Raw genomic sequence first — 22,440 nt, 5'->3', positions numbered from 1 at the left:
CCAAGACCAATTGATGATAGGGGCGATAGCAAACTCCCGATTATGCAACCACCTTAAAAGGTTATTGTAGTTGTTTAAATTTTCGCCAGAAGTATTTGGTGGAAACTGGTAAAGTGGGCGTAGATTTTAGACATCAATGTTTCCTTAAGCTTGCTAAGGTGCTCTTCTAGGCCTCATGTTTTGTAAAAATAAGAAGCAAGCAAAACACAAAACAACCCATACAGTTAAACTTAATAGAAAAAATAAAAGGCCTGATATCCAGTTTTCACGTTGTGATGCCAAATGCTCACGTCATGAGTATGGTGCGACAGTAAGATAAAAATCGATCATTTGTTTAGGCCAAATCGGGTCAAATTATCTTAAAGGGTTTAGTCTAGCAGTAATTCTAAGTTGATTATTCACACATGGAAACTTAATTTCGCAGAAAAATCATCAAATTTGACTCTAGGAACCCTAAAGTCGAACCCTAACTTTCAAAGCACAAAATCAATAAAATTAAAATGGTTTAAGCATATAAATCATACCTTTTAAGAGTGAAGAGCACAAAAATAAGGAGTAAACAATTTGCAGTCGAAAATCCAAGTGGGGGACCAAAGGAGTAATTTTTTTTCGTCTCACGTCGTAAGTTTGTTTGAGAAAATGATAGTCAAATGGTTTCTGTGTCGTATAAAAGAACGGGTCCCATCGGTATTCGCGTCGTGAGTTTATAAATCTCACGTCGTGAGAAATTAAACGAAAGACATAATTAGGACTTTAATGAATCCCCACGTTCTAGTAACACATTCCCATGTCGTGGGCATTATTTCTATTACGATTCCATTTTTATTTTCTATAAAAATTGTAAAAATCTCATCACTCATTTTCGTGATCCGACACTTGATTTTAAAACAGAAGATGCAAGAATGACTAATCCTAAGAAGAAAACAAAACAATGCAAAACGGATAAACTAAAAAGAAAGAAAAATACAAACCGAGTCTCGGGTAGCCTCCTGAGAAGCGCTTCTTTTGATGGAGTCGTGAGTCAGACTCCTTCCAGCTCTATGTTATGCCAGTTGGGATCAAATCTCATTTTTTTCTTTCATCTCAAAGCGTTTCCTCTGGTAAGCCGCAACCCGTCTTCTATAATCTTTCTTTTAATTATCTTTCTACCTTGGGTTGTCGCATACATCGTGTTTTCTCTTGACTCGTTGAGATTTTTCAGCTATGGTGCTCTTCTCTTTATCTTCAGCGGCTTCCTTCTTGTCCACTTCCATTTTGTCAAGATTTTTCTCCTTGCTATTTTGATCCTCCTCTTTATCTTTAACCTTCGGTGTGGTAAAGGCAAAAACTTCAAAACTCATGGGAATCGAGGCTCTAGGTTTTGTAAGCTTAATTTTTTCTTTTGATTTTGGCCTTTCCCTTGTTTGTACTTCATCTTCCATTAATTTTTCCAATTCTTCAAGCTCATTATCTTCATGTATATTGTCCATAAGAAATACTTCATATTACACCTTCGAGTTCTTGACCTTTCATCGATCCCGAATGTAATCTCCTCCTTCCCCACTCGTAAGTTAAGCTTTGACTCTTGAATGTATACCAAGGCTCTTGCGGTGTTCAGTAGTGGGCATCCAAGAATGATGGGTACGTCTTCATCCTCTTTCATATCTATGACCACAAAATCAATTGGAAAAACAAATTTCCCATTTTTACCAATAAGGCTTCTACTATGCCTCGAGGATAAGTAACCAAACGATTAGCCATATGGATCACCATTCTTGTGGTCTTCAATTCTGGAAGGTCAAGATTTTGGTAAAAAGAATAAGGCATCAAATTAATGCTAGCTCCAGAATCGGATAAAGCAAATGTCCTTGTGGCATTTCCAAATTCACACGGCAACGTCAGGCGTCCTGGATCTCCCATCTTTGGTGGTATTCCTTCCATTATGACCACTGGACATTTTTCATTAAGAACAACCTTTGATATCTTTTCTAGTTGTTGACGAGTGGCAACAATATCTGGAAGGAATTTTGCATATTCGGGCATTTTTGCCATGGCTTCAATAAATGGGATATTAATTGGAATTCCCTTTACTTGGTTGATGAATCTCTTATGCTATTGATCCAATGGATGTGCCCTTACTCGAGAAGGATAAGGTAATGGTGGCTGATAGGGATTAACAAAAGAACTCCTTGTTTGAATCTGCTGATCCCAAGACGTGACAGATAGCTCGTCACGTCGTGAGAACTGGGTAGAAGCCTTTTCTGCTTTGATCTTCACTTTCAATTTTTGTGAACCCAGCTACTTTGTGGCTTCATTATGGATCACTAAAGGCTCATAAGTAGGGTCTTTATCAGTAGAGATTGCCATGACCGTGGTTTTGAATTGGAACTTTTAAGTGGTAACCTTTCGTTTACTAGCTTGGTAAATTGTCCGATTTGAGTCTCGATGTTAGTTATGGAAGCTTGTTGATTCCTTATCATAGCATCAGTAGAATCATGACTCTTCTTAGTAGCTTCCGTAAACCTATTGATCATTGACTCGAAATCGAGTTTCTTCTCGGGTGGTGGTTGTTCTTTTTTGTAGTAGAGTGAGAACAGTCAAATTAAGTCAACGGTTGTCACTCGCAATCTGACGAACATCAAATGTAATAGGCTTTATTTGTAATATTTGGCAATTTTTAAAATACAACATTTTATATTGAAAATATAAGAAATATAAATCGAATTATCAAAATAGTTAAAACTTTAGCCGCACAAATTTTGTAGCCATGTATATTATACAAGATTGGTTATCGATTATTTAATTTCAAATACGTCTAAAAATGGCACCTATTATATATTTGGTAAATTTTCGTTTTCGGTTATAATACCGATGTATATATATATATATATATATATATATATATATATATATATATATTAAATATTTTATAAGTTATTAATTTATTAGTTTGATCAAGTACGTAGTTATTATAAAATTAAAGTATATATATATATATATATATATATATATATATATATATATATATATTATTAAGGAAATTTGGTTAACTTTAAACAATAATATATGTGTATTTATAGGAGGAAATGTATATGAAGCAACTAGTGATTTAATTATTATATATATATATATATATATATATATATATATATATATATATATATATATATATATATATATATATATATTATTAAACATATTTTATATTTCTTGAATTTTAAGAGGTATACATTTATAAACACAATGTACAACTTGCTGAAACATACGGATACCATTTTATCAAATTAATTACTTTCCTTCTTTATTCGCGAGCGGCTCCGTCAATTTTGCATCTCACGTTCACACGGTGTTGGATTGACAGCGTGTCTGATGCAATGAACACACAAACATATAAAGAAACACAAACCCTCATTCCCATCTCTCTATCTCACAACTCTTTTTTCTCTACCCCTAAAATCTCTCCATCACCCATCCAGCCACCACCAAACCGATGAACTCCGAAAAAATGGGCGTTTGAAGCAAAGCAAAGACATCATGTCAAGTGATAATCCTCCTCTCGGTGAAGAACGCGTCAAAAGTATGTAAGATCTGAATTTTTTGTCAACAACGCTCAAGGTATATCGTATTCTCACTCCTTTCTCTTCAGATGAAACTCATTTGTGTTGTGTTTTGTACGTATCTGTGTGAGTCATCCTTTTGTCTATTTTGTATTCTTTGAACCCTAAATCGATTTTCTGAATCAATTTATTTTTGATTTTTCGTTTTCTGTTTTGTTGATTTGATGATTTGCAGGTCGCTGTGAAAGAATCTAGCAAGAATCATCTCAGACGGAGAACTCACGAGGGAACCCAGTGATGTTTTTGGTGCGTCTCGGGTTCTCACGTGTGATGAGCATTTAGGTTTTGCACATCCATTCTTCAAATTTGTATTTGATCCCTCAATCTTTTTGCTTAGTAGTTTCACATCTTAAATGTCTTCATCTCCATGTATATTGGGGTATTAAGAGTTAAAGTATATGGGTTGTCTTTAGCTAATACAAGTGCATGTATCTTCATGATAGGGAAAGTTCAAAAGGAGGTAGAACATGTAATTGAACAACCAAAAAAACAAAACACGCACACAGAATGTGTTAAAAGCATAGTAGACGAGTTTAGGAGTAGTTGTAAGGAAGCTCTTATAGGTAGCATATTATATGGTATGTGGTGTCTCGGGGTATGGTATTATGGTATATTTTTAAACTATTAAATATTTTATGAATACATTACAAAAAAGCTTGATAAATCATGTATGGATGTACATGCCTATAGAAGAAAATGAAGACAGTGAAAGAAAACAATACCCCTGAAAACCTCAGTGGAAGAGAAAGATGTATGAGTTTTTTTTAGTGTGGGTTTGATTGGATTTTTAGAATGATGGATGAATGAGTATGAAAGAAAACTAATGCATGCTGTTACATGATGTAAAACTGGTGAATTATTGTAGTACACTTGTGTTTGCAGTTTTGTATAATCATTTTGATGTAAATAACTATATTACTATGATTGCCTTTTAGGTTCTTTAAAGGAGGCTACAATGGCAAACCAAGAGACAGAAAGATTTTCTAGAACTTGTAAGTTTTCATGTGACTACTCAGGAATGTGATAATTAGGCAGGTAAAAATTAAAGGTTTATCATGAATTTTTGACATATTTATGCCTTTGATGAACTTTGATTGAGTTATGTTTCCTTTTCAGAGCAGGAAATGACATTGAAGCGTGGCTTGTTTGATTGTGGTTTGGAAGTGACATGAATATTCATCAGCAGAAAAAAAAAGTCCCTACGATTTGGCTGCTACATTCTTTTGTGGATGGAAATGAGGTTGCGGTCAGTCTCCAATGCCTCAGGTCAAGCCAATGGTGGCGATCAAAGTTCACCATGGGAGATGCATTCTTTTTAGAGCATGAAATGACATATATGTTATATGTTATGATCTGAAGGAAAAAAGTATATTTTAGTTGGTAGATCCAGAATAATGGCTAATCACTATGATCTATTTATTAAACGAGAATTGAACTTCATATAGTGTACCTCCTCTTTGCATCCTTGATCTTGAATAGAATGTATGTTTCTTGAGTTCTTGTTATGCCTGTTTGTGCGCTCATAATTAACATATCTCTTTCTCTAACGTATTTTTAAAATACATTCTTCTAGAATTTAAGGAGTCGCAATTCCATTAGTTTTACTAATTGTAAAATGAACCGGATGAAAATGATTGGTAAGGTGATACAGGTTGCTTTGTTCAGACAAAAAAATAAACGTTCGCATTTAAGTGAAAATTAGATACTAATGTGAATGTCTTGGAAGGGGTATAAGGCATGATTGACGAGAGCTTGGTGTATTGGAAAGTGAAACTTAAACAAAATCAAATTGCCATTTTAATATTTAGACATCAACTTTAATGAGAGGAAAATAAGGTTTTTCTTCACCTACTAAAAAGTTTTACATAAAAACAATTTATTATATGTGTCCTCCGTTTTAGGTATGCATAAAAATCATTTATCATTTATTATAAATAAATGAAAAGTTACATAAATAAATAGTGGAAACGTCAAAAAAACGAAATAACGTTATTCGTATTACATGTTTATTATATTGAGCACATTTTTATTTTTTATTTATTATTTTTTTTGGTTTTGCTTATATAATCGATTTCTTTTGTGGATTTTGATGCCAGTTTGAAGGGTAAACATATAATTAACTAAAAAACAAACGTTCTTTTTGGGATCTCAATTTTGAAATAGAACCAAAAGTCAATATGAAACCTTGAAAGTATTGATCAAAATAGAAAAGTTGGGGGTCCAAATTCGATACAGAACCTTTCAATATAATCGTTAAAATCAGAAAGCATATTTGACCATTTTTGTTATTAACTCTTTATTTATTGTGTGTCATTAGAACATGGACTATTGGATCGTGAGCTATATTCATCTCATTAGAAATCGAATTAAGCCCAACATCCACCTCCTGAGGAGTGAGGACCCACATCAGACATGTTGGATTTAAAAATTTGGCCTGACAGCGCAACATGCAAAATATATTGAGTGTTTTGTTTAGGTTCAAGGCATGTTGGAACTTTGTTTGTTGGATGCGGAAATAATGTTGACAGAGAAGTAGAAGAACAATATGATATATTTAGTGAACAAAATAACCATTAATATAAGCAATTTCACTTTTTATAAGTTATATAGTAAAGAACAATATGAAAATGACATAACCTAAAATACCCTAAAAAATAAACGGCTTGAAATTTATAGCCCATTAAAATTTCAAAACCAATTTTCCACGTGGCTTCCACCATTTGTAAACATACGACTGCAACATTCAAGAAATTTGTGTTAATTAAAAGTCTAATATGCAATCAACGGTTATGCTTCTACATGAATAATGAAAATACGATGCTATAACATAAAACAATAAAAAACTATAACTGTATCTCCGTAACCATTTGTGTGACAACGTATTTGTGTGTGTGTAACGTTGTAAGTGAGTATGGTTGCAAATGAAATTGCCAACGTCATTAAGGATTTAGTTTTACTACATGGTTTTTATTTTTAATTTTTCTGGTTTTGGGATTGGAAATACCCATAAATTCTCTCCTTAACATAAATGACCATTTTGCCCCTGTTTAATATGATTAATCTGACCATTTGCAAATACTTATTGTATAGAGAAGTGTTGCAAGATTAATAATGCACAATCAACATATGTTAATGGACATTTTAAAAAAATCAGAATTTTTCATTTTTAATTTTTATTGTTTTCGTTTATGCTAGCATGGCTTTTTCTTGATAATTGTTTACCCGTTGTAACTATTTGCGTAAAACAACTAATCGCCTCTATAAGCTAATTTCTAAAAAAATAAACTATTTGCACTCGTCGCTTGGCGCGGGTACACGGCTAGTTTATATATATATATATATAGAGAGATTTTGGAATCTTGGATAAGTAAGAAAGTATGCGGGTGTAAGGATAAGAAATTAGAGGGTAAAATTGATGCCAAGTAAATGATACGTTTACATTTTTAAAGTGCTACGTGGTCATTTGTAGTAAATGACTAAGCAGTTACTGGACAATTAATATCCTAAACTTGAGTATAAATAGAAACACATCTTACATATTTTAAAAAGAGACAATTTTAAAGAAAACTTTGAGAAAACATATATAATAGTTTGCAAAACGGCAATTTCAAATAGTAAAAGATCAAGGAGTAATCGTGGGAACTTTCGCTTCAAGGGTGAGTTTCACGGCCCCATTTTAAACTTTTTATTATTTTTCGAGGGAGGATACATGTTTTTATATTATTTATTTATATAAATCATAAATTGTTTATATCGCTTATATAATTTAGTTACATAATCGTTATAACAATTTACCGTTAAAACAGTCGTTTATATATATAAAATTTAGTAAACACTGTCGTTATGCTGCCCACATAATATAAAATTTTATTATGCATTGCCGTTACTATGCCCACATAATATAAAATTATATTATGCATTGCCGTTACTATGCCCACATAATATAAAATTATATTATGCATTGTCATTACTATGCCCACATAATATAAAATTATATTATGTATTGCCGTTACTATGCCCACATAATATAAAATTATATTATGCATTGCTGTTAATCTATGAATAAATTCTTACACATTGCTGTTACTCTGCATATTTAAGTTTTACAAAAATTATTTAATGATATAATTATAAAAATATTTTTATAATTATATAACATAAACCGATAAACATAAACATGTAAAGTTATAAGACTACAACTTTTAGTGCTACTCATTCAAGGGTTTACATGAGACACATTCATCACCTAAGTGTAACACTTAGTAAAGTCCCCTACCTATAATCGTTAAATCTTAAGTGAGCGGGAGAGTTATGTATAGATCTATACGGGCTGACACACCCCACCTGCGGTTGCTAGCTACAACCATCGACGGTCAAGTCACGGGTGATAACTATCTAAACACTACGACGTCCGATGAAGCGTCGTGAGGGACAACAACTCGTCTGTAGCTCGATTATGGGAACTCATGTAACATTGATAATCACGCCTAAAAGCAAATATAAGTTTGAAAATACTTTTATACGATAGAACAAGTACTTTTGGAAAATAAAGTACACATATAAATATAAGTTTGAAAATACTTATATACAATAAAAATAATCTTTGGAGTAAAAAGTACGTTAATACAAATATACAAACCTGTGAACTCACCAACTTTATGTTGACATTTTTAAATCACATGTATTCTCGGCCGTATCAATCTTTTGGGAAAATCTTCATGGGATCGTCGAAGCACTTTTTATATATATTGTACTTATCTGATTTACAAATGTTATCACCCGTGATACCGTACCAACTTAGATAATGTATTTGGCCTAACTTCTTGAGTTTGTGCTCCTATATATTTTGTTGTATGTTACATAAGTATAAGTGTTTTCATTGAGGGTTTGAGTTTATAAATAACTCTATATCTGAAGTTTGTTTGTGTGTTTTATTAATTTTTATTTGGTACATTAAGATTATCAAGTAAGGATAAGTCAATCAAGAAAAGTCAGAGGGCCGGATTATTTCAGTGTATAGCTTTTCTGAAATCCAACAACCCATGACGACAATTCCATCTTAGACATTTCTCTCGTAAGTAGTTTACAGTAGTGTAATTAATACTTTTATTATTATGTTGAAGGGATAAACTTAATCAGAGTAGTGAGTCTAAAGCTATAGTCGTAATTTCCTAAGAAAATACTAGTTCGCTATAACCAATAGCTCTGATACCAATCTGTCACACCTCGGCCGACGGCGGAAATGTCGAGCTTGTGCGACGTCATCATGGTTCACACTTATTGATTACATTGAACAGTATAACACAATAGTTTGCTATAGCCAATAGCTCTGATGTGGTGACTGAGTCGGTTGATGAGGAAATAGACCCCGCGGAGGAAGAAGTTGATTACTCTGAGTGGGAGGATGAGGAGCTCGAGGAAGAAAGAGAGACAACCAAGGAGCCTGAACCAGCCATTGAGCAAAAAGCCCCCCACCCCTACCAGCCTTCCAGATATACCGACATACTTATAATGGTCCTTCTGTGGCATACACTCCACGAAAATCCATACCTATTCGTAAACAGAAGAGAAGCACTCCACCACCAAAATCTCCAGTAGCCCCAAAAAGGGTAGCTCCGACTCCAGCCTGGGTAACACATCTACGAGAATGGAGAGCTGAGGATGAAATACCATCCCAGTTCGAGGTCGGAGAGTCATCACGAGCTCGACAACCCAGCCCTCCCCATGAGGCATCTTCCGATCCTGCTATACCCATCTTAGTTTCTCGCATATCACGCCTCGTTGATCAAGTTCGCATCGTCACTACTGAAATAGGGATTATTAAGGGGAACTCCACAGGTCATCGTGATAAAATTCAAAGCTTAGAAGAGGATCGAATTCTAGATGAGGAAGCCATACAACTTATTTTTGATCATCTAGGTTCTATCCAGGTACAACTGCTGATCCAGGAAGCTCAAATTTTAGGAATGGAACTTATGGCACAGGTTATGGAGCATAGGGTGATGGCATCTGAGGCCAGAGCTTATGCGGCTGAGATGAGGGCCGAATCTGTACAACAACAACTCACCCACTTAGTTACTGTCCTAGGTACTTTTCTAGGTTTATGGTAGACTCACCCGGACAGGTTGTGCCCAGGGATATTTTTGGGTTAGGGGTACAGGGGAAAAGTTGGTTTATAGTAACCTAGCTACCTACTTTTGGGTATCATCTTTTGTATGATAGTATATCAAACTTTTCAACCCCTAACCACACAAACTTTTGTGGTTCTTGTAACCAAATTTTGGGAAAAACCAATGTATATGTACAAATAAATGTTTATATATGAAGCAAGTATTATTACTAAAGCAATGTGTATTTTAAATGTTGTAAGTTGAATTTTGATCATAAACAACTTAGGAATCGGTAAAGATTCTGGAAATACTTACAATAACATTCGATAAACTTATATGATCAAACAAACTTATCCAGTTATTGCCTACAAAATTTTATGAATAGAGTATTGTAAGTTACAATATATTAATCTATAAAGGATTTTTACAAATTTTCATTAACTCTTGCGAATGAAATAATCATTATTATACACATATGTATGACTTCGGAAAAAGCTTCAAATGATTAACACTTTCTTTAAAATATCTCTAATAGAACTAAAGCATGCCTCCGAGACGAGTTACCAGACGCAATCCTAGAGCACCAACACCTACCCTAAATCCTACGCCAATAATGGACTCAGCAGCTATTGAAGCGTTAGTTTCTCAACGGGTCGCAGACGCTCTGGCTAACTACGAAACCAACAAGAACACTGGATTCAGAAACGGTGATGAAAATGGAAATGGAGGTGGATGTAACTCTAATGTCAACAATGGAGGAGGCCACAGAGCCTGTACTTACAAAGACTTCATGAACTGCAAGCCGAAGTCTTTTTACGGAAATGAAGGAGTCGTCGGACTAACCCGGTGGATCGAGAAGATGGAGTCAGTGTTTGAAATAAGCTTTTGTGATGAAAACCATAAAGTAAGATTTGCTGCATGTACGTTTGCTGATGCAGCCTTAACATGGTGGAACAATCATGCCAAAACACTAGGCATTAGCAATGCCAATGCCATGTCATGGAGTGGACTGAAGCAATTGTTGATTGACGAATATTGCCCAAGAGACGAAATGCAAAAATTAGAGCACGAGTTGTGGAACCTTACCATGAAGGATGCAGAAATTGTAGCCTACACCACCCGATTCAACGATCTTGCTACTCTCTGCCCCAGTTTTGTGACACCAGAAATAAGAAGGTAGAAAAATACATATGGGGTTTGGTTCAACCCATTCAAGGGTTAGTTACCGCTTCAAGACCGACTACGTATGACAAGGCCAAACGGTTAGAATTTAACTTGACTAACCAATAGATACGCCAAGGTACTATGGTTCAGAAGGCTGACCTTCCAAAGCCGGAAAACAATAAGCGCAAGTTTGGTAGAGGGTACAAGGGAAATCTGAGGCAATCTGTTGAGAAGAAGAAGGAGATAGTGAAAGCATATGCAACCACAACAACAACGACACCCACCCATCAAAAACAATATGTTGGAAAATACCCAAAATGTGATAATTGCAATTATCATCATATTGGTAACTGCAGGTTTTGTGACAAATGTAAGAAGAAGGGCCATACCGCCCAATATTGCAGAATCCCAACACCGGTAACAATACCCGCAGCAAACACAGGAACTTTCACTGCTGCAACCCGAGCCTGTTTTGAATGTGGAGAGGTTGGGCACTTAAAAAAGAACTGCCCAAAGATGAATAATCAACAAGGGAATGCTAGAGGTAGGGCATTCATGATTGGAGCAAGGGACGCTATTCGGGATCCATCAGTGATGATTGGTACGTTCCTTGTTAACAACTTATATGCAACTGTACTATTTGATTCGGGTGCTGAAAGAAGCTTTATTACCCCTAAGTTTAGACAACTACTGAATCATAAATCCAGTAAACTAAATAAAACTTATGTGGTAGAAATGGCTAATGGTGAATCCGATAGTACCTAAGAAATACTAGAAAATTGCACATTAACTCTAAACAATCACGCCTTTCATGTTAACCTTATGCCAATGATTATTGGAAGCTTCGATGTAATAATTGGCATGGATTGGTTATCCCCTCATCGTGCTGAAATTTTATGTTAGGAAAAAACAGTACGACTCCCTTTACCCAATGGAGAATCCCTAATTATTTATGGGGATAAGTCCGGTCAAAACCTCAGAATCATCTCATGTATGAAAGCACATAAGTACCTTCACAAGAAGTACTACTCTTTCTTAGCCCACATTATGGATAAAAAGAGCAAAGGGAAAGAAATCAAAGATATACCTCAGGTGTGTAATTATCCTGATGTATTCCCTGAAGATCTACCCGGATTGCCACCAGTTCGACAAGTCGAATTCCGAATCGACTTGGTCCCAGGAGCAGCACCAGTGGCAAAATCTCCTTATAGGCTGGCACCGTCTGAAATGCAAGAGCTCTCTAGCCAACTACAAGAACTTCTTGACAAGGGTTTTATCACACCAAGCTTCTCACCTTGGGGAGCACCAATTCTGTTTGTTAAGAAGAAGGATGGATCCTTCCGGATGTGCATCGACTATCGGGAGCTAAATAAGCTGACCATCAAGAATCAATATCCGCTCCTAAGAATCGATGATCTATTTGATCAACTGCAAGGGTCCAATTACTTCTCGAATATTGACTTAAGGTCAGGATACCACCAACTTCGAGTCCTAGCTGAAGACATTCCAAAGACGGCATTCAGAACTCGCTACGACCACTATGAATTCCTAGTTATGCCATTTGGATTGACCAATGCCCCAGCCGTTTTCATGGATCTCATGAACCGTGTTTGCAAGCCCTACTTGGACAAATTCGTGATTGTATTCATCGATGATATATTGATATACTCACAAACCAAGGAGGAACACGAGCAACACCTTCGACTAATCCTGGAACTGCTACGAAAGGAAAAGTTGTACACCAAATTCTCTAAATGTGAATTTTGGATTAGAGAAGTAAACTTTCTAGAGCATGTGGTCAACAACAAAGGAATTCATGTCGATCCTACCAAGATAGAGGCAATCAAGAATTGGGGAGCACCTAAGACGCCAACAGAGGTGCGCCAATTCCTAGGACTTGCAGGCTACTATCGGAGATTCATAGAAAACGTCTCCAAAATAGCCAATCCACTCACAACATTAACACTAAAAGACACAAAGTTTGATTGGGGAGACAAACAAGAGTTCGCGTTCCAGACACTGAAGAAAATGTTGTGTAGTGCACCAATCCTATCCCTCCCAGATGGGACAGATGATTTTGTCGTATACTGCGACACATCACACCAAGGGTTGGGTTGTGTATTGATGCAAAGAGACAAAGTTATTGCATATGCTTCTCGTCAACTCAAGGTACACGAAAACAACTATACTACCCACGATCTAGAACTGGGAGCTGTAGTTTTTTCCTTGAAGATTTGGCGACACTATCTCTATGGCACAAAGTGTATCATTTACACAGATCACAAGAGTCTTCAACATATTTTCGATCATAAAGAACTCAACATGAGACAACGAATATGGATTGAGTTGTTAAATGACTATGAATGTGAAATTCGTTATCATCCTGGCAAGGCAAAAATTATAGCAGATGCCTTGAGTAGGAAAGAACGAATAAAGCCTCGCAGGGTCAAGGCACTAACAATTACAATCCAGTCGAACCTGGCCACTCAGATCCGAGAGGCTTAACTAGAGGCTTTAAAAGAAGAAAACATTACTAATGAATGCCTGCGAGGAATGGACAAACAATTCAAGCTTAGGGATGACGGTACACGATGTTTCATGGACCGAATTTGGACGCCAAAATTTGGTGACATCAGAAGCTTAGTCATGGACGAGGCTCACAAGTCAAGGTATTCCGTTCATCTAGGCTCCGATAAGATGTATCTAGACTTGAAGAAGCAATATTGGTGGCCAAACATGAAAGCAGAGATTTCCACTTACGTTAGCAAATGCTTAACTTGTGCTAAAGTCAAAGCAGAGTACCAAAAACCCTCCAGATTATTACAACAACCAGAAATACCCGAGTGGAAGTGGGAACAAATTACAATGGACTTCGTAACAAAACTACCCAAGACAACCAGTGGTTATGACACTATTTGGGTTGTAGTTGATCAATTGACTAAGTCCGCCCACTTCCTGCCAATCAAAGAAACTGATAAGATGGAAAAGTTGACCCGAACTTATGTCAAGGAAATTGTCAAATTGCACAGGGTGCCAATTTCTATCATCTTTGATAGAGATAGTAGATTCACCTTACGATTTTGGTAATCATTATAGAAGTCCTTGGGAACACGCCTTGACATGAGCACAGCTTACCATCCACAAACCGATGGTCAAAGTGAAAGGACCATTCAAACATTGGAAGACATGCTCTGAGCGTGTGTGATAGACTTTGGAAGCACATGGGATACTCATCTTCCTCTGATTGAATTTTCATACAATAACAGTTATCACACCAGCATTAAAGTTGCACCATTTGAATCCATATACGGACGCAAGTGTCGATCACCAATATGTTGGGCAGAATTAGGTGATACCCAACTAGCAAAGAAACATGCAGACGATACACTACTTACTGGCCCAGAAATCATACATGAAACGACCGAGAAAATCGTCCAGATACATGACAAAATTAAGACTGCACGAGATCGTCAGAAAAGTTATGCCGACAAGAGACGTAAACCTCTAGAATTTCAAGTCGGAGATCGGGTTATGCTGAAAGTCTCTCCTTGGAAGGGCATCATAAGGTTCGGAAAACAAGGCAAGCTTAATCCAAGATACATAGGACCTTTTGAGATTCTTACAATAATTGGTCATGTAGCCTATCAACTCAAGTTACCTCATGAGCTCGACAATGTACACAACGTTTTCCATGTATCAAACCTCAAGAAGTGCTTATTTGATGATTCTCTTGGAATTCCAATTGACGAAATCCAAATCAACGCAAAACTTAATTTTGTAGAAGAACCCGTCGAGATCATGGACCGAGAAATCAAGAAGCTCAAACAAAGCCGCATCCCCATAGTAAAAGTTCGATGGAACTCTAGACGAGGACCAGAATTTACATGGGAACGTGAGGATCAAATGAAGAGTAAATACCCCCAACTATTCAACAATGTTCCGTCCACTAGATAAATTTCGGGACGAAATTCGTTTAACAGGGGGAGAATGTGACAACAGTCAAATTAAGTCAACGACTGTCACTCGCAATCTGACGAACATCAAATGTAATAGGCTTTATTTGTAATATTTGGCAATTTTTAAAATACAACATTTTATATTGAAAATATAAGAAATATAAATCGAATTATCAAAATAGTTAAAAATTTAGCCGCACAAATTTTGTAACCATGTATATTATACAAGATTGGTTATCGATTATTTAATTTCAAATACGTCTTAAAATGGCACCTATTATATATTTGGTAAATTATCGTTTTCGGTTATAATAACGATATATATATATATATATATATATATATATATATATATATATATATATATATATATTAAATATTTTATAAGTTATTAATTTATTAGTTTGATAAGTACGTTAGTTATTATAAAATAAAAGTATATATATATATATATATATATATTATTAAGGAAATTTGGTTAACTTTAAACAATAATATATGTGTATCACATATATTATATTATAGGACGAAATGCATGAATATATGAAGCAGGTAGTGATTTAATTATTATATATATATATATATATATATATATATATATATATATATATATATATATATATATATATATATAAAAGATATTTTGGAATCTTGGATAAGTAAGAAAGTATGCAGGTGTAAGGATAAGAAATTAGATGGTAAAATTGATGTCAAGTAAATGATACGTTTACATTTTTAAAGTGCTACGTGGTCATTTGTAGTAAATGACTAAGCAGTATTTGGACAATTAATATCCTAAACTTGAGTATAAATAGAAACACATCTTACATATTTTAAAAAGAGACAATTTTAAAGAAAACTTTGAGAAAACATATATAATAGTTTGCAAAACGGCAATTTCAAATAGTAAAAGATCAAGGAGTAATCGTGGGAACTTTCGCTTTAAGGGTGAGTTTCACGGCCCCATTTTAAACTTTTTATCATTTTTCGGTGATGATATATGTTTTTATATTATTTATTTATATAAATCATAAATTGTTTATATCGCTTATATAATTTAGTTACATAATCGTTATAACAATTACCGTTAAAACAGTCGTTTACATATATAAAATTTAGTAAACACTGTCGTTATGCTGCCCACATAATATAAAATTTTATTATGCATTGCCGTTACTATGCCCACATAATATAAAATTATATTATGCATTGTTGTTAATCTATGAATAAATTATTACACATTGCTGTTACTCTGCATATTTAAGTTTTACAAAAATTATTTAATGATATAATTATAAAAATATTTTTATAATTATATAACAGAAACCGATAAACACAAACATGTAAAGTTATAAGACTACAACTTTTAGTGCTACTCATTCAAGGGTTTACATGAGACACATTCATCACCTAAGTGTAATACTTAGTAAAGTCCCCTACCTATAATCGTTAAATCTTAAGTGAGCGGGAGAGTTATGTATAGATCTATACGGGCTGACACCCCACCTGCGGTTGCTAGCTACAACCATCGACGGTCAAGTCACGGGTGATAACTATCTAAACACTACGACGTCCGATGAAGCGTCGTGAGGGACAACAACTCGTCTGTAGCTCGATTATGGGAACTCATGTAACATTGATAATCACGCCTAAAAACAAATATAAGTTTGAAAATACTTTTATACGATAGAACAAGTACTTTTGGAAAATAAAGTACACATATAAATATAAGTTTGAAAATACTTATATACAATAAAAATAATCTTTGGAGTAACAAGTACGTTAATACAAATATACAAACCTGTGAACTCACCAACTTTATGTTGACATTTTTAAATCACATGTATTCTCAGGAAAATAAGAGTCGGTCATATCAATCTTTTGGGAAAATCTCTATGGGATCGTCGGAGCATTGTTTATCTATATTGTACTTATATGATTTAGCACTACTTGTAATTTTTGGTTTCTTATATTCTAAAAACCTAGTACGATATGTAATATATTATGTAATAAAAAAATAACATTTATGTTATACTGTTCAATGTAATCAATAACTGTGAACCATGATGACGTCGCACAAGCTCGACATTTCCTCCGTCGGTAGGGGTGTGACAAGTAGCCTCGTCCAGTTTGCCAATACTTTTCTTCTTTAGCCTTCTTATATTCTTCGTAATGCAACCATTCTCTCTTGGGCTTCCTCCAATCTTCATCAAACCGGTCACCGCTAGAGTAGCATACTTGTGCTTTTCAGTTTCCATTTTCATCCAAGTCATAATATTTCGTCAAGTGCGGTCCACTACATTTGTCACATCCTACTTGTATGGCATGTATGGATTGACCCATCTTAGTGATTCTTCGGTCCATATTATCTTGCTTCACCATTACCACTGCCAAATTATTGTTTCCTCCATCTCCACTTCCTTTACCTCTTGTAATGCCTTCACGAGGATTATGGTATTCTCGAGAATGTTTTGCAAATTCTTTAGTTAACTATTTGATTGTAGCCAGATCTTTCTTCGTCACTGTTACTTGAGAATCAAGGAGTTGCCCCGTGGTCACGTTTATGCCATCATAGAATATAGACACTTCTTGTTGCACGTTTAAGTTATGTTAAGGATAATTCCTAAGCAATCCCTTGTATCTCTCCCAAGCTTCGTATAAGGACTCGCCATCATTTTGTTGGAAATTAGCAATCTTCTTCTTGAGTTCAGATATCTTTGAAGAAGGGGTAAATTGTTCAATGAATGCTTCATGAAGACTTTTCCAAGTTCTAATTGTTCTAGGTGCAAATGACTTCAACCATACTTTGGCATCACTAGTAAATGTCACCGGAATCGTCCGTAGTAAAACGACATCTCTTGAAACATTTGGAACATTGAAGTACTTTTCAATGTCCAATACTTCGTCAATGTATTTGAAGGCATCTTCATAATCTTTCCTGGAAAATGGTATGTCTTTAAGCATCGAAAGGATATGGACCTTTAGTTCAAAACTTTTCACAATACAAATTTCTGGTGGAACAAGACCCGACCCGTTGTCATCACGCATCCTCTTTTTGTATTCCTCCATCGTCATCATCGTGATGTCCGCCATCTCTTATACCTCACTTTTGATTTCTTCTCCTGAATCGTCCTCGGTTTCTGTTTCTAGCTCGTACCTAGTTCCTTTCCTATCTGGAGTCTTCTTAAAGCTTTCAAATGTGTCTGTTTCGAATTTGCTACTCGATTCACCAACCTTTTTATCTTTCTTTTTATAGAATGCAGACTCTGGATCTTCTAGTGTTGGTATGATAGGAAACTATGATCCCCTGGTCATAAATCACTAAAACAAAACAAAACAAAACCGTAAAACAAACTAAAAAGTAAATAAACAAAAAACTAAAAAACATCAGTTTTCACGTCGTGACAGAGGGGCTGTAACGTCGTGAGAAATGTAAAAACAGAAAAACTGTTTTAAACAGAAAATTAAATTTTTGTGGTTTTTAACCCCCAAAAATGATCGATTAACCTACAACCGTAACGCCCCGATTCCCAAGTACCAATTTATGGTTATAAATTCTCATGATTTCAAGGTCTACTCGACGAGTTAGTGGCCTGACTCGCCAAGTAGCAACGGGTTGGTCCGCGAGTTTAAGTGACCTACTTGCCGAGTCCAAGAAGGGACTCGACGAGTAGGAGCTGGAGGATGAAACCCTAGTTCCAGGGTTTTGCACCCTATTTAAATGCCCTTAACTTTCCTCCTCAGCCTCCCTTGTCACCTTCACGTCCAGAGAAACCCTAATAGCTAGCTAGTCTCTATTATTGAGTATGGGAGACCAAAAGAGAGTGCTTTGGAGCATTTCTTGAAGAGTTGAGAGCTTGGAACAAGGAAGAGCTTGTAGATCCAGCCTTTCCAGTGTTGTGGCATCAAGATTGAGGTATAAAGTTATCACCTTTACATTTCATTACTTAAATCTCCCCCTGGTGAAAGAAAATGGTCATTTCTAGGGCAAAATAGAGTCATTTTCGTGTTTGAGCTTGTCATAAGGGCAAAGTTTCAGATCTAAACTTACCTAGGCTTTGTGGACAGAAAATCCTCAAGCTTTATGAGGCCTTGACCCTCCCTTATGTCCAAAACCTTCTCCTAATGCTAGTTATGAGTGTTTTAGTTCCATAGAGCCTTGCATGCACATAAAGTTATCAACTTTACGTGATAAGAACACCCTAGGAGCCTAGATCTACAATTTGGGGCCTTGGTTTCACGAAAAAGCATCTGTATAGATGAAGGACTGAAGAGACTCGGCGAGTCGTATGAACGACTCGGCGAGTCCGATGGAAATTGTCTTGGGCTCGGCGAGTCAGATGAGTGACTCGGCGAGTCGGCTAGGGTTTTCCCAACCCTTGGACACATATGAACGCGGCGAGTTGTAAGGGAAAAACTCGACGAGTTGGCCAAGGATTTTACGACCACTGACACTAGAAACTCGACGATTCACTCAAGTGACTCGGCGAGTAGCTGAGAGTACTCGACGAGTTGAGCTCAACATGGACTGTTGACCTTGATAGTTGACTTTGACCTTGACCAAGGGTTGACTAGTTGACTTCTGAGGGTATTCTGGTAAATTGAATATTGATAGCAAAGGACATTGGTGAATATAGGTGTTGGAGTTGGAGCTACATTTGGAAGAGTTTGACACTACCTTCCGAGCTACTTGCGAGGTGAGTTATTCTTACTGTACTCAATGGTCTAAGGCACCAAGACTGGCCCTTTGATTTGTATTTGGAATTTATATTGTTATGATATGTTAGATCGGTATCCTGGTAGATAGGATGGTTATATGTTGGTACGTTATGATAGATCGGTATCCTGGTAGATAGGATGTTTATATGTGGTAAACTCTGTTAGATTGGTATCCTGGTAGATAGGATGTGGTCATTCTTAGAGACCAATAGTTGGTCTGACTGTCTGTATTCTGGTAGGAGATTACCTGTTATGTGTGCACATGATTGATTGGTAGTTGAGGGTATTCCATCCCGAGGATGATAGGACCCCAGTATGTTATCTCTATAGTCTGTTACATGATTATCTGATATAGGTGCACATGTTTGATTGGTTATGGGCATTCCAACCCGATGGTTGTGGGCCGTGAGTATTCCATCCCGAGGATGATTGGTCTCATAGTATGTGGGCATTCCAATCCGATGGTTGAGGGGCCTGGGGTATTCCATCCCGATAGATGAGTGGACCTATAGTATCTGTGCTATGTGTATAGCGTGTGGGCATTCCAACCCAATGGTTGTGGGCTGAGAGTATTCCATCCCGAGGATGATTGGACTCGCAGTGTGTTGGCATTCCAACCCGATGGTTGAGGGGCCTGGGGTATTCCAACCCGATGGTTGATTGGACCCATAGTATGTTGGCATTCCAACCCGATGGTTGAGGGGCCTGGGGTATTCCATCCCGATGGATGATTGGACCCATAGTATGTTGTTTGTTACTATGTGTGTACTGTTGTGTGTATGGGTATATTGGGGGTAACTCACTAAGCCTTCGAGCTTACATTTATCGATTATTGTTTCAGGTACAACGGATGACCGCGGGAAGGCGAAGGCATGACCGTACACTTCCTCGATTGATGAATATGATTTCTGGGAACTCTGATGTTTAAACTATTTTGAAAAACAAATTGTACTAACTGAGTGGTTTTAAGTGTTCTAAAAAGTTTTAAATTGGCTTGAATTTTATGGGTGTTACAACAACAATTAAATTAAAAACGGAAATTAGTCGTTCACCGACAACGGCGCCAAAAACTTGATGTGCACAGAATTACCTACCAGTTTTAAATTTATAAACCTAGCTAAACTTATCTACTAATATAATTATAGGCAGTGTACGTAGTCAGTTTATAACATAGAAAAGTAAGTCGAGTATCGAACTTAGGGAATAGTATTTAGCTAATAGAATAATTACTAAAAATTATTTTAAAACAAAATGGATGTTTTTGTCTGATTTTGCAAGTTCAGATTAACTTAACTACTTAATTAACTTAAAACTAAGCAAACAGCTAACTAAAGACAAATGTAATCAAGACAATGAAGACACTTTCGTTTAGTTTTGAATCCCCCTTTTTCCTAAGGTTAGTTTCAATACATGGATTAATTTAGTTGGTTACCAATATAAATATTATTAAGAATATTGATCCGATCTCCTAATGTTTTCACCAATTCATGAACTACTATGCATTGATCATACACAAATGGACACAAAATTGATTATTTAAGATTATTAGGCTATGTAAGATATATCTAAAATTAATTATCTACGATTAAGACAAATAACCAACCACAATTATGATCAAATTAAGTTCTCTAACACAGTTAAAGTTGTTACCTTTATTACCTATTTTAGGATTTGGCTAATCCTAGGTCTAGCAATTTAATGATCTTAAACAACTAGGTAGACAAGTTCATGCAATTAACATGATCATTCAACTACACATAACTTGAATCTAAGCAACAAAGATTAAACTTTTAACATGCTAGGTATTGATAAATCAAACACAAGCCAAACTAACTTCATAAATCCATGAAAAAGTAGAAACTAACACATAGTATTAGGGTTCATCTACACTAAATGAAAGCCTAATGATTTAGCCCATAATTACAGAAAATAAACACATAAGAGATTAGACTTTACATGATCAATCTAATGCAAACCGAATGTATGATGTGATCTCTTGCTACAATCTTGAAAACTCTTGATCTCCAATCTTCCAAGGGTTAATTGTGCTTTAAATTGCAGCTTTTTGTCCTAGAAACCGTTTCTCAAACTCATCATCCTCTTCAAGTCGATCTAACAATCGATATATATATATATATATATATACATATATATATATATATATATATATATATATATATATATATATATATATATATATATATATATATATATATAGTTTCCAAAAAAACGCTACTCACATCGTGACCAATAGGGTGTCACGACGTGAACTCGGTATCAATATGTATTCACCAAGGAAACTTGATTCTCCATGTATGGGAATCTTTTGGGACACTTGGCACGACGTGAAGAGATAATTGTCACGTTGTGAGCTTGAATTTCACATATGGGATTGTCATCCTTCCATTTTCCACGTCGTGGCCTTCAAAACACCATGTCGTGGGACTTTATTTTGCATGATCTTCTTTACTTTAAGCTCCTAGCTTCAACTCCAGTTCTCCAGTTCTCCAAGTGTCCATCTTTTGTCGGTTTTTAGTCATTTTCTTCAAGAATGTCCTATTTTGCTGCAAAATACAATTTGACTTAATAAGTAACAAATATCTTTGCATTTTACCCATATACAGCTTAAATTGTATTAAAATAATGCCTAGAAATGAGTATAAATACGCCAATATCAGTATGCATCATGATTGTACATAAATAAAATTTTATAGCCTTAGACTATTTGATTTAGCCTTATTTCCTGTTCCTTGTCAGGTTGTGGGCTTAGGGTTGAATCAATTATTCGACTGTCTATCGAATCCAATGTTATGTATGATTAGCATACACAAGGTAACTGCAGATTTAGTGAAGGTTTCATAAGTTGGGTGTGGATTGTTAGAAGGCCAGCAATAG

At 35.6% G+C, this 22,440-nt stretch overlaps 1 protein-coding gene, 1 long non-coding RNA gene and 1 other non-coding gene across 4 annotated transcripts; all 3 read left to right on the top strand.

Annotated features, from left to right (window-relative positions):
- Nucleotides 1-3,418: 3,418 nt before the first annotated feature.
- On the top strand, nucleotides 3,419-5,072 carry LOC145168809 (uncharacterized). 2 transcript variants are annotated; one of them, XR_013742118.1, is made up of 3 exons: nucleotides 3,419-3,842; nucleotides 4,532-4,631; nucleotides 4,713-5,072. It is a non-coding gene; the product is annotated as an uncharacterized LOC145168809 (long non-coding RNA). The 2 variants fall into 2 exon arrangements; XR_013742117.1 differs by having other exon boundaries at nucleotides 3,419-3,878.
- A 5,247-nt stretch (nucleotides 5,073-10,319) lies between these two features.
- On the top strand, nucleotides 10,320-10,886 carry LOC145105829 (uncharacterized). Its single transcript, XM_079042919.1, has one exon. The coding sequence runs from the start codon at nucleotides 10,320-10,322 to the stop codon at nucleotides 10,884-10,886; it is 567 nt and encodes a 188-aa protein (XP_078899045.1).
- A 6,542-nt stretch (nucleotides 10,887-17,428) lies between these two features.
- On the top strand, nucleotides 17,429-17,535 carry LOC145110128 (small nucleolar RNA R71). Its single transcript, XR_013709508.1, has one exon. It is a non-coding gene; the product is annotated as a small nucleolar RNA R71 (small nucleolar RNA).
- The last annotated feature ends 4,905 nt before the right edge of the window (nucleotides 17,536-22,440 follow it).

This window comes from Lactuca virosa, chromosome 4 (genome assembly GCF_052849685.1).
Source record: "Lactuca virosa cultivar CGN04683 chromosome 4, Lactuca_virosa_CGN04683_v6, whole genome shotgun sequence".
Taxonomy (NCBI): domain Eukaryota; kingdom Viridiplantae; phylum Streptophyta; class Magnoliopsida; order Asterales; family Asteraceae; genus Lactuca; species Lactuca virosa.
Note: the sequence above shows the minus strand (reverse complement) of the source record. Positions and strands in the feature narration are given on the sequence as shown.

Excerpts from the sequence above, each read along its gene's own strand:
- LOC145105829 (XM_079042919.1), top strand. The coding sequence starts at position 10,320 with ATGGACTCAGCAGCTATTGAAGCGTTAGTTTCTCAACGGGTCGCAGAC.